This window comes from Oryctolagus cuniculus, chromosome 4 (assembly GCF_051225735.1).
Source record: "Oryctolagus cuniculus isolate XC-2025 breed Fujian yellow rabbit chromosome 4, ASM5122573v1, whole genome shotgun sequence".
NCBI lineage: Eukaryota > Metazoa > Chordata > Mammalia > Lagomorpha > Leporidae > Oryctolagus > Oryctolagus cuniculus.
In genome coordinates, this window is record NC_142870.1 from 125,925,453 (window position 1) to 125,938,645 (window position 13,193).

Consider the following 13,193-nt stretch of genomic DNA (forward strand, 5'->3'; position numbering starts at 1 on the left):
GGGAAATTAAACAATCTCTGATATCTGCAGCCCCATTTTTAATAGCAGACAACACAACATTTTCTCCAGTACAAACCCAGGAGTCAGCAAGAGTCTCTTTGAAGGCATGTCTGTGTCGCAAGAGTTCAAAATGTTGAGTAAGACTGAAATGTACCAGCATTTCCAGCAGTAATTCTACTCTACCTGAACTTGGTTTACTGAGAACAGAACAGTGTTGTCATCAATCCCACTGCACTTTGTACCCTCCTCGGGACAATGGGAGTATTTCTCTCCTGTGGTTGTTTATTACATCATGTCTTGTCTGCCGTCTGTGGCTATAATCAAAGATTATCTTTGACCCTCCCAGTACCCAGTGACACCTGGACATAGTGTTCCAAACTATTGCTTAAATAAGCAATGAATGAAAGAATAAGTGGGTGCAGGAATGAATCAATCATCTCTTTGGCATGATTTTGTGTTAGTTACTATATAAATCAAGTTAGTACATTTATTTTTCACTTGCCCATTCACTCATTCAGTTTTAAATGAGAACTTTCCAAGTGCTGGGTACTGAGACTTGATAGTCAAACAGAATGACCTCTTTCCTATCAGGGCTATTTGGGACAGAAAGTCAACATAAGCAGTTCTAGGGATTTAGGTGCACAGACGCACAAGCTGATCAACACGTAAGTGAAAAATAAACACTAAAATAGTAGTTAACATGAAGTGGTGATGCCATTAATAAGCAGAGATTAAGAACATCTGAAGGCTAACTATAAGAGTCATTCCTGGAATCTCCTTTTTGGCTATTATGGGGTTAGATGAGTCTTACATGAACCAATCAGAGAAGGGGTAGTGGTTGGAGCCTTAACGCATAGAGAAAAGGTGGGGCTGGCAGCGGAAGAAAAGTCTGGATACAGAGTAAGGACTGAAAGAGGCAGCTGTGGGTTACTGAAGCTCTAGGATTTTTGAGAACCTTGCCCACAAACAAATGAGAGGGAATAGGCAATAATAGGAGGGAGAGAAAAATAAAGAGAAATCTGAGGACACTTTAACGAAAAAACCTTAACTTTTGTTAAATTGCTGACCTGAATCTACAGTACACTACAGTACACTATAATTCCAGCTCTTAGACATTCTCAATAGAAGGAGAATTCTGTAATTTATAGCATTTTTTTTCTTTATCAAGCTCTTTTTTCACTCCAACAAGTAAGGGAGAGAGAGCCACTTCTTGGAACTGGCATTTTAGGGACTTGGATATACATACTCATCCTTGTCCACCTTTTCTCGAAGCTTCTTTAGTTGTTTGCTTTGGCTGAGTTTCAGATTTTGAATTATGTTCTCAAAGTATTCATCTTCTTTGTAGTTCAGCTGTATTATACAAAAGAATTGGTGAGATATTGAAAATTTTAGGTAAAAAACACATACCCACTTAATTTATGCATTAGTCTTCTTACATTCTTTCAAGTTCACAAAGTTAACCAAGGACATTAAAACACTTACTAAAGGAGGATTTAGTTCCAAGTAGCCTAGTTCCATATTACGGTTCAGTACTGTCCTAGCTGAATCATGACTCAGGTCTACTTTCTTGTAATCAATCAAATGAAACCAAGGGTTGATATTCAGCCATACATAACAGATGAGGATAACAGCATATTCTTAACAGCCAAGCACTGATGGAAGTACTTCAAATGTACATTATTCATTCAATCTTTCTATGAACCAAGGACTGCTATCTCCATTTTCAAGCTGAGGAACCTGAGGTACAGACATTTTAGTCACTTGACCAAGTTTAAATAAGTAGTGGAACTGGGATATGAATCCAAAGAATCTGGTATTGGAGTCTATTATTTTAACTACCACACTTCCACAATAAGAGTTCCCTGGACTTGCAAGCTGCAACCAGCTCATGCAAAAGAGCAAGCCAAATTTTTCAGAAAATGGAAAGGGAGAAGAGGGCATTATGGCTTACAAAACCCCATGACCGGCTGGTAATCAAAGCGCTAGGAATCATCTTCATCCTTGAAGCTCGGCAAGGAGCACCCTGTCGACACAAGGTGTTACGTGACTGTGGTGACTGCAAGGTAAGCAGAGCTGCTGGGACTCCAGTCAACTCTCTTCTGGTTGTTTCATTGCCAGGGGAGAATAAAATCAGTTTCTGGTTCTCAAATATTAGATTTGTTTTTTTTTTAATGGAGGAGGCAGGACTTCATTTATCCAGCAGGGGAATAATTAGGCAGTGGAAGGAAATCTGCCACTTGGACTTTCCGGCTGTGTAAGTTGTGATAAGGAGCCTGCTGTCCATCCCCTTGATGTCCACCCCCATGCTCTTTAAAGGACACCAGATTATTTTGATTAGTCTTAAAATGGAATATGTGGAAATCTAAATAACACAAACCAAATATAATCCAAGCTAATGAAACAAAAGGCTAAAACAAACATAGCCCTGGCATTAGTGTTCAAGACTGTATGTCATGTGACCTATGTGTTGAGGCTACTTCAAATAACCTCTGACACACCACAGGTACCAATGACATTGCAACTAGCCCCAGGTTTCACTGGCACAGAATCTTGGTAAGAGATACTTACCTCCAGGTATTCATTATTCAGTTTGTTATCATTCGAAACAATGTCATCAGGATAGCCAATCCTTTCCTTAATTGCTAAGGCCTATGAAAATTATAACACTGAATGTGAGAATGATTATGCAACTTTCAAATACAAAAACTATAATTTGCCCATGACTAGCAACTGAATAACCTGATCCATACTATTTGCTAAAAGAATATCTGACAGTACTTAAACAGATCTTTGCAATAGCTCCTTCTTAGAATTCAAAATAAAGGCCTGAAATTTAGCTAATATCCTGTGCTTATAGACTGAAGCTTTTTCAAGAAAAGTACAATGAAAACCGACAAAAGTCATTGTATCACATGTATTGTGCTTTCATGAAATTTTTCTCTGAAAGAATTTTTCTTTAATTTTACAGAAGGGCTAATATTTAGAGCTTCCATTCCAACAGGTTATAATTATCTTTCCACTTCATTGATTTGGATTGTAAAACAGATGGGTTTGCAGGGTTCGTGCTAATATTCATCCTGAATATTAGTTCCTGGAGGTTTATTTTCTCCAATGTAAGTTCATGTATCTTCCCAAGTTAAATGAGTGACATGAAGTAATTGAGTGGAAAAGAGTTTTCCTTGTTATGTCAGTTTATATTTACCACCTATTTGCTATTATTTTTAATTTTAATTTTTATTATTTGAACATTATTTATCTTATATTTATTATTTAATTATCACCACTTGTTTACTACTTTCTATTTCATTTTTTTCTCAAAAATATCTGACTTCTGATTCTATTATATCATATTGCTCTTAAATAATCTAATGAATTTGAAATTTTTCATAGGGAAAGAAGCTTGTATCTCTGAGTTACTTGGATTGGTTTTGTTACAAATCTGTTGAATAAGTCCAGGATTTCCTCAAGGGATTAGACTGCACATAAGTCACTAAAGTCATTTAGGCCAAACCCATTTTCTCCACTGGCTCATGACAAATTAGTCTCTTTTCAATGGCATTTTATTTCCTAGGACATATTTTCCCCAAAGCTACAGAAAAAGTATTCACTGTTAATATTGGCATATTTGTAAATATGTTAAATACTGTGGCATAAAACATTAGTCAGTTTCTTCCTTGCAGGACTTGGAATTGAAAATCAGTAATTTTTAAAACCTTTCATTTAATTTCATCTACTTTAATGTCTGAGAGAGAGATAGAGGGAAACTGAGAGAGAGATCTTCCATCTGCTAGTTCACCCCTCAAATTCAGATGACTGTTGTATATAGGTAGGTTTAGTTCTGAATGAAAACTGGACCAGAAGATGATTATATTATGACAATAGGTTTGTTACAGACTCCTTCTATATCAATCCTAAGAATGGTCTGTTCTTTTTTCCACCCTAACCACAGAGGAATAGTCAGGATGCACGTGATCTTGTCCATAACAGCATAGCCACAGTTTTCACGGGACATGTTCCCCTTAGTTTCTATATCATTATAAAGACAAAGGTCGCAGTAGATTTAAATCCTTAGGAATCCTAAATTTGTGAAATACTCTGGACACAGGAAGACAAATACTGCATGTTCTCATATGTAGAAACTTAAAAAGTTAACCTCAAAGTAGAAGAAAGCAGAACAGTGATTTCCAAAGGCCATGAAAGGGAGGCAGGAGGGAGGAGATAATAAAAAATAAATAAATAAATAATAAAAACACAGTTAGATGGGAGAAATAATTCTATTGTTTTACATCACAGAAGGTGACTACACTTTACAACCTATTATATGTTTTAGGAAGAACTGGAAGAAAAGAGCTGAAAGGCTCCCAGTATAAGGAAATGCTAAACACGAGGAAGGCTAATTACCTAATTTGATTGTTACACACTACATACATATATGAAAATATCACACTGTACCCTGTAAATATGTACAATTATTACATGCTAATTTAAAAGAAAAATAAAAAGTTCCAATGAAAGCCGTACAGTAATGGTTGATAGGTTTCCTCAACTTCCCTTTAACCATAATCTTATAATACACAAATAATATACCACATTATATTTTCTTGAATAGCGATTTATTTTTTTTGCTCCCTAGGCATTGTAAAAGAAAACTAAATAAGGGAGCAGATATTTGGCACAGGAGTTAGATGCAACTTGGGATTCCCATATCCCATATTGGAGTTCCTGGGTTTGAATCTTGGCTCTGCTCTGACTCCAGCTTCTTGCTAATATGTACCCTGGGAGGCAGCAGGTGTGGCTCAAGTACTTGGGTGCCTTCAACCTCTGTAACTGGATTGAACTCTGGACCCCTGGCTTTGGCCTGGCCCAGCCAATAGCTGTGGTAGGCGTTTGGGGTGTAAGTGGTAGATGAAAGACTTCACTCTCTCTGTTTCTCTGCCTTTCAACTAAATACTAGTTGAGAGGAAATTTTTAGCCATTGCACAGACTTTTAGGTGTTTTACAGGAGAAAAAATATGAACCATTGTTATAGTATATTTTAACTCTTTGTTCATACAAGATTTTTCTTTTATTTTCCAAGTCTTCATTAAAAGGAAAATAATATTACTTTCAGACTGTAAATTGAAAATGGTGTTGGTTAGAGGGATAAAAGATGAAAACTTTAGGAAAAATCTTTATTCATGAAAACTGGATACATTATGTCTTAAAGGAGCTAACAAGGTTTTTTATGCAACCTTACATTATATTTTCCCTAAATATTTTTAAAGTTAATATTTTGCTAAAAAGATTTTAAAAAATTTCTCTGCATTCTCCTTACCTTTTCTTCAGCTTTCTTTTTTGTTTCAGCATCCATCCAGGTGAGGTCATCTAAAGTCTGAATGAAAACTTCCCGGATCTGTGCAATCAAATCCTCAACCTCAAGTCAAAATTACAGAAGGCAGATTTGAGTAATTCATTCACTCTTTATAATGCAACATTTTAATAGAGAGACATGCCCTGTTTTTAATGCAACTCAATACTATGTTAACGCCTGTGAATTCATGGACAAACCAAAGAAAATGGATCTATGGGATCATTGTATTTTTAAGCCATTTTGCTACTATCAACACTCCTGATTACAGAGACTTTAATATATGAAAGAAATTTAAAGTTCTTCTCCAGGATGTAATGCTTTCCAACATCACATAGCACTATCATAAAACATTAGCTGTCTTTGCCATTAGTGGTTTAATTAAGCATGAAGTAGCATTTCAATAGATTCCTTCACCATATTGTCTAAGTTCCATTGTCATCATTTCAGTAAAAATGAAAAATGGAGTGAATTTCTTGTACTTTAAATAAACCCTGGTTTATTTTCTGGTTTGTAAGAAAACGCAAATTCTTGATCAAGTTTGATAATGGGAGAGTTTCTACGTGACTCTATCAATAGAATGTATGACTAGGTAATCTGAATACACTGGAAAATGGGCACTTGATTTTGGACTAAACAATAGTAAGAGCAAAAACAAAACTAGACCCTCAGGGGAGGTAGGGTGAGATTTATTGGAAAAGAAAGGCAGGTAATGATTCAGAGGTTCTCTGCCTAACTAAGCAAATTGTAACTAAATTATAAGCAATTACAATTTCCCATCAGTGTAAACAAACAGATAATGTACCGCATAACTGATAAGGTATTATGCTAAAGCCATTACCACATGTTTACTCTCTCCAGCAAACGCTGCTTCCACATAAAGCCTTCCCACAGCATTTTCCATATTCCCATTGACATAGTTTGCACAACGTCTCCAAGTTGCAGATTCTGATGTGGTGCCATAAAGGGCCTATGGAAGAGGAAGAAGATATGGCGTTTGATAGGAGTAGAGGGTTGGAGGATGGCAAGAGCACAAATTTCACACAAGTATTCTTTATGTCTCCATTAAGTTCTTGCAATACTCATGTCTTCTCACAGTGCAGGTATCCCTAGCCTATGATAAAATGCAATCCTCCTGGATCGTTTACTTAAATGATGTGAAAACAGGGCATATTTTCAGAGGTATAGAACTTTTGGTTATTACAAGTTAACATCCTTCTAGAAAGTTTTAGAAAAAAACATGACACTGTAACGACCTCATAACCATAAATGTGAAGTGATGTTCAATAAACGTAACAGGGGAGAAATCTGTCATACAAGAAAACACATTCCTGCTTTTGAATGTGTTAGCTGAACTTTGGGTGTTTTAGAAGAGCTGTATGTGTGTAAATTTATTTATTTATTTATTTATTTTTGACAGGCAGAGTGGACAGTGAGAGAGAGAGACAGAGAGAAAGGTCTTCCTTTTGCCGTTGGTTCATCCTCCAATGGCCGCCGCGGCCAGCGTGCTGCGGCCGGCGCACCGCGCTGATCCGGTGGCAGGAGCCAGGAGCCAGGTACTTCTCCTGGTCTCCCATGGGGTGCAGGGCCCAAGCACCTGGGCCATCCTCCGCCGCACTCCCTGGCCACAGCAGAGAGCTGGCCTGGAAGAGGGGCAACCGGGACAGAATCCGGCGCCCCGACCGGGACTAGAACCCGGTGTGCCGGCGCCGCTAGGCGGAGGATTAGCCTAGTGAGCCATGGCGCCGGCCGTGTGTAAATTTATTATCAACAAAGGGATTAACGTAAGTAAAGAAAATTAGCACAATATAATTCTTGCATTCTTGAATTTTAAAAAGGTGTCTGTATCTTCATTTAAGAGTAAAAATTATATGTTTCAATCAATCAAGGGTAATTTTCTTTCCATTACACTACCTGGTAGGTTTGCTAGAATCTCTTCTTCCTCAATCCCTCTGCCCAGTCCCTTCATAATAGGACTAAAATGATGATTGTTTAGATAATGCAGGTAAAGTCTTACAAAAGGTTACAAAGTTCTCTCCAAGGAGTTATACATTCAGTGGATTGTCTGAACCAATAATGTCCATTTGTGCTTATGTCCAGTGTGCTATGAGCACCTGAAAATCAGGTTAATTGAAACAAATACCCCTGCAATTACTTTTAACACAACAACAAAAAATCAAGGCATTCTTTCATGAACTGCTCAAATAAGATAACTGCTCTCAGGGCTATGGAAGTCTGGTGCCACTGGAGACTACCAATGAATGGCAAGGCCCATGAAGACTGGTATCCTTCCTAGGCAGTATCTCCTACATATGTGCACAGCAAGCAACATTTCACACTGTGTCTCTTGGCAAAGATCACCACATTCTAGCAGTGTACAGGCAAGCCTTCATAATCACGTATCTCCTTATGCTTTAAGTCTTAAGAAAAGAGATTTTTTCTTCACCTTGCGGAAAGCATTTCTGGAGTCCTTGTAGGTTCGGCTGAGGCTGCTTACAAGATCCATTATGAACCGCCAGGACATTAAATTTTGAAGATCTCTGTATAAAAAAACCCACCACCCAGCAACAGAAAAGATGAGGCTGCAAAGCTTCTAAAGAGTGACATGAAATGTAAACTTTGAGGACACGGGCACTCTGAGAGACTTACCTGGGAGAATATTTGGTAAGAATGGGCTTAAGTTTGATTAAATATTCTGGAGCATAAACAACCACATCTTCTTCATTTGGAATATTAATATTCACTGTTGACATGATTTCATTTGTGAAATTTGACCAGCTGAATGGCTGGAGAAAAAGTAGGCATAAAACACACAGTAATTACAGACTTCTCTTCTCCATTCCAAGATTCATTCACTTATGGTTAGAGGGTCAGACATTAAAGGGTGTCAAATCACTAAATAAATACCACAATGATCAGGCTGTTCTCTGTTGGAGATTATCCCTGTTCCAATAACTTTTTAACTAAAATTTATTTCTGCAACATGATTATTTAGATAGCAGAATTAAACCAACTATTTGAGAGCAAAAGCAAAACCACTAAGCTTAGAGAACACACAATTAGATATTGGGCAGTGTCCATCTTTTTGGTACAACCAATATTAAAAAAAAAGAGAAAGAAATTTAAATTCAAAAATATAGTTTCTAGGGTGGGTATTGGGTGCAGCACTTACGTTGCTGCTTGGAATGCCTTCATTCCATACTGGAGTGCCTGGATGTGAGGCCTGGCTCAGCTCCCAATTCCAGCTTTACAGTAATGCACACTCTGGGAGGCAATAGAGATGGCTCAACAACTGGGTTCTTGCCACCTACTTGGGAGACCACGATTGAGTTCACAGCTTCTGGTTTCAACCTTGCCCAGCTCTAACTGTTGTAGCATTTGGGGACTGAAGCAGCAGATGGGAGATCTCTGCTTCTCTGCCTGTCTCTATTTTTCTGCCTATTAAATAAACAAAGTAGCTCAATGAAAATTATAAAAAATAGTTTCTTTGATTTATGCAAAAATGAAAATATTTATCTTATAAGGTGGATGTTAATACAGCTCAGTGGAGCTCTTGCTATAAACGAAAACTTGCAGCACAGGTACAGTGATGTTATGAAGCCAACAATGCATTTTAAATGATCAAATTGGGTCTATGGGACCACATTAAAAACAACTCATTTATTTGAAAGGCAGAGAGACAGAGATTGCCAGAGATCTTCCATCCATTAATTTACTTCCTAAATGCCTGCAACGGTTGAAACCGGATCAAGCTGAAGCTAGGAGCCTGGAACCCATTCCAGGTCTCCTGCAGAGGTGGCAGGGACCCCAGCACTTGAACCTGCTGCCTCCCATGGTGCATGCTAGTAAGAAGAGGGAATTAGAAGTGGAACTGGGACTTGAACCTTGTTACACTGATGTGGGGGGCATGTGTCCCAAGTGATGTCTAAACTGCTGTGCCCAATGCCTTCCCCTGGCATGCAGGGTTCATACTTCAGAAATTAAGTTCAATGTTGCCAAAATATGGTACTCTTTCAGTTATGGTTTAAGTGAGAATTGAGAATGTTTAAGATTATCAATATCAGAGTCTCACCCATATATACCCACACACACATACTGATCATGTACTAAGTATGAATTGCTAGCCTACATACTTTTCTTGATTCTCCATGGTGGTTTAGACAATATTTTTCAAAACATATAGGTTAAATGTTCATTATATTAAAAATGTTCTATGTAAGAAATACTTAACTCAGTAGTTATGCCTTCTAAAAAGTCCTTATTCACTAGAATTAGTGCTAAAAAGAATTTTTTTCACTGATTGTGGTACTTTGTAGATTTACCTATGGATGTTGCTTCATTTCTCAACCACATGTATCAACCAATACACAAAAACAAGTGCATAAGCCCTACAGATTATTAGATACTAGTTAAGCAAAAATAAGTCAATTGCTATTTATAAATGGACACCATGGTGGAGATTTCTTCCTATTTCTGTGTTGTTTCTCTGTTATTGTTCTGAATACCCCCATACATGGTCTTGATGAGAACATGAAAGTTTCATGAGTAAAACTTCCTTTGTAGGAGTTTAAAAGAGATCTAGTGCTGGTCCCTTTGAAAGTGTTTCAGTTTTCATGTTTTCCACACACCCTTTTCTGATAGTCTCTAATATTATTTCATAGCTACACAACTGAAAGATATTGCACCTTTGAAATACAATCAACTTTATAATGTGCACACACATGCACACTCACACAAATTATGCATATATAAAAATTACAAATGTCTTTTTCAGATCTTGTTGTGAAATGGCTGGTATCTAATTCATTCTGAAGTGCAATTTATTTCAATAAATGAGAAATCTACAAATGTAAACAAACAGTATTTCAATGTTATAGTTTTAGGAAGTTGCACAATAAGAGGATACATACCTTCCCGTTGATCTCTAGTGAAAAGTTATTTTGGATCTGGGCCAATGTCATTTTGTTATAGAGAAGCATTGGATCATTTCTATCTTCAGATTTAGTCGTAGCCTATTGATTAATGTTTGATCATTATTTTAGAACTAAGAATTCTTCAGAAAAGTATAGTTACAATATAGGGAAAAACTATACAAGAAAAATACAACATAATAGGTTTAAGTGCTATTCAGTACTTGCTTTGTCACTTATTTTTTTTTTCATATCTGAAAGAAAAGTGAAATCTCAGAGATTTTCAGGAAATTCAATGACAGTAACTGAGATCTGGCTGGGTGTCAAGTCTGAAATTCTTCAAAAGTCTTTTTAAATTCTGATCACTGCTGAGACACATAAGTAGTACTTCTGGCTATGGCTAACAGCCAACTCATTTATGTCTGTAGCTGTTTCATATTTTAACTGTCTTAGATATAATCTTCTCCAATTTGTCTCAAATACTTTCTCTCTCACCCTCACCAATACTATTCAATGTCCTTGTTAAAATTGGCCAGGAAAAATAAAAGTGCAACCATTTCTATAGGAATTTATGGCAAGTAGCACAAAAAATTCCTAGTGAATAGTAGAGTTAGGTTGCAAGTTATCCAGGGAGAATGAAACACCATCTACTTTTGTGACTGTCCTGGCTGCCTAGCCAATTTCTTAGTGCTTTACATTCAACAGCATCCAATTTTATTTTGTCTTCACTGAAGCTAAAAAAAGGAATAAAGAAAACTGTGAAAGCAAGCCCCCAACTAGTGGTTGAAATGAGTAAACACAATTTAAGTGAGAAGAGACAAAAATTTCATGTTTAAAATGGAAATTATTTCTCAGTAACCATGGCACCAATTTTCCCTTTAGGGCACATGTTTATTTACTGAAATAAAAAATGATTTTCTGAATGTCTCCAGGATGGGGTGCCATATTGGACAATGTCAAGAGATACACAGGTGATTCCAAGATGACTAAGACCCTATGCCAATCTCCAAGTCAGTGGACAGGAGTGAATATATCAGTAGTCACTATTATTTCTGAGATAGCTTTCTGAAGGCCTAAGAATGAGCAAAGGGAGGGGAGCATGATCTGGAAAAATATGAGTTGTAAAAACCAAGGTCAGGAAACTGATCTCTAAGAATTCTGTTTTCAACATAGAGCCACATATAACCCATCAAACTGTCACTCATCGAGCTACAGCTCCGGGCATAGTCTAGCTCTGGAGAATTTTGATTTCATTTGGCCCCAGGAAAGCTATAATTGCTCTCAAAGATCTTCATTCTTCGCGAGTCTAATGAGTCCAAATTGCAAGGGTGAGTGGACCGGGAGCTAGCGGTGCAGGTTGTTGACTGCAATGTCAAAGAGAACTCCGAGGGTCCCAGACTGAATCAGACCATGGGTTCAATTAGTAACCTATCCAGATATTGCTCAGGCTCAGAGTTCACTTGCTTGAAACCGCAGGACCCCATCAGGGAGAGAGAACAGTCAGAGAAAAAAGTGCCAGCTCAGGCTCCAAGGGTTCAACTAGAATAGAGAAAATGCAGGAAAACACTGGCTTGGACTTTCTTGTTAAATTTTCCCTGTCTGATCTCTCTCAGCTCAGCAGCCAGGCAGTCTGAACCCAGTGGTATCACACTGCGACACAGAGGCTAATACTTATTAGCAAAGGGATAGATACAGTCTCTGTGACCATAAACCTTAAAATAAAGAAACATTCTATATATCAAAATCAAAGCAGCTTTGCATATACCTGGAGTCTCCAGGACATCAACTATAGGATTTTGATGTAATCCACTTATAATAAGCAACTAAGTATATTAGTTTAATATTTCTCAAATTCAGTGTAACTTTTGGATGTCAGTGGCCCAGTTTCCCATAATATTCTTAGTTTCAAAGATCTTGAAGCCAATTATTCAATACTGAGCTATGCATTCTTATCATCTGGTTAAACAACTGTACTTTTTACTCTTAAAATATGATAGTGATGGAAAAGGGGGGAAAAGTGGCTAAAATTATTCAGTGTATAAAAAAAAGATGTTTTACATTGGCTATTTCTTTTTCCAATTCCATAACTTTATTCATTTCCACAGAAATCTGGTTTTCATCAATAGGCAATCCTTCTTCCTGACGAATCAATTTGGCCACAGCAATCATAAAATCCACATATGCTGTACAAGCCTGTAAATAAATAACAGTAAATTGTTGTAGAATGTTATAAATATTCATCATGGCACTTTAACTTAAAGTCTCACTTGAAAAGTAATAAGTACTTTATAGAGATTTGGTTCTGGAGATTTTGGAATTTTCAATTTTCTTCCAGTTATTTTGTCCTGTAAGAATGCAATTGTAAAACCCTTGGTAAACAATACCAAATATTCCTCTGTCTTTAAATAGCAATGAATTTCTTTAAAAATCTTTTTCTGCACTCATATGTATCATAATTATTTTTTTCAATTTTTCATGAAGAGATGGCCACAAACATATCAAATGATTAGGGAATCTTTATATCCACCCCTTCTAGCCAAGCAGTATTTTTAATATGAAACAGCATTCTCAGGAGCTCTGCAGCACACACTGGTGCATATTACTTAAGTACCTTGCTCCTTTTGTGTTTTTGTGAAATTTCACCATAAAATACCATAGATTTAGACAAATTCTTTCTATTGTATCTTCAATTTGTAAAAGTAAGCTATAAACTGGTAGTAACCAAACTTTCCCTTGATATAGAACATCTTAGTTTGAAACACATCCCAGTTTGGGATGGAGGGAGTCTAAGGCTTGTTCAGAAAGTGAAAGGCTGTTTATATGTGGTAATGCGCTTAAAGTTTTCACAGCTTCAAGAGTGTTTTGTATCCCTACTAACTGATCATAAGTGAAAGAGGTTCCCTTCTATTCCCTGTGAGTGCAAAGTCACATCTGAA

At 37.0% G+C, this 13,193-nt stretch overlaps 1 protein-coding gene across 17 annotated transcripts in view; it reads right to left on the minus strand.

Moving 5' to 3' along the window:
* Positions 1 to 13,193, minus strand: part of MME (membrane metalloendopeptidase) — a 157,629-nt gene that overhangs the window by 88,112 nt on the left and 56,324 nt on the right. For 9 of the 17 annotated variants that reach the window (XM_089330255.1, XM_089330252.1, XM_089330253.1 and 6 more), the window contains 8 exon segments: positions 12,316 to 12,450; positions 10,258 to 10,359; positions 7,997 to 8,133; positions 7,794 to 7,887; positions 6,189 to 6,317; positions 5,315 to 5,413; positions 2,569 to 2,649; positions 1,247 to 1,350 (listed from right to left, as the gene is read on the minus strand). In XM_089330255.1, coding sequence (XP_089186381.1) covers positions 1,247 to 1,350; positions 2,569 to 2,649; positions 5,315 to 5,413; positions 6,189 to 6,317; positions 7,794 to 7,887; positions 7,997 to 8,133; positions 10,258 to 10,359; positions 12,316 to 12,450 — 881 coding nt within the window. 17 annotated transcript variants of the gene reach the window in all.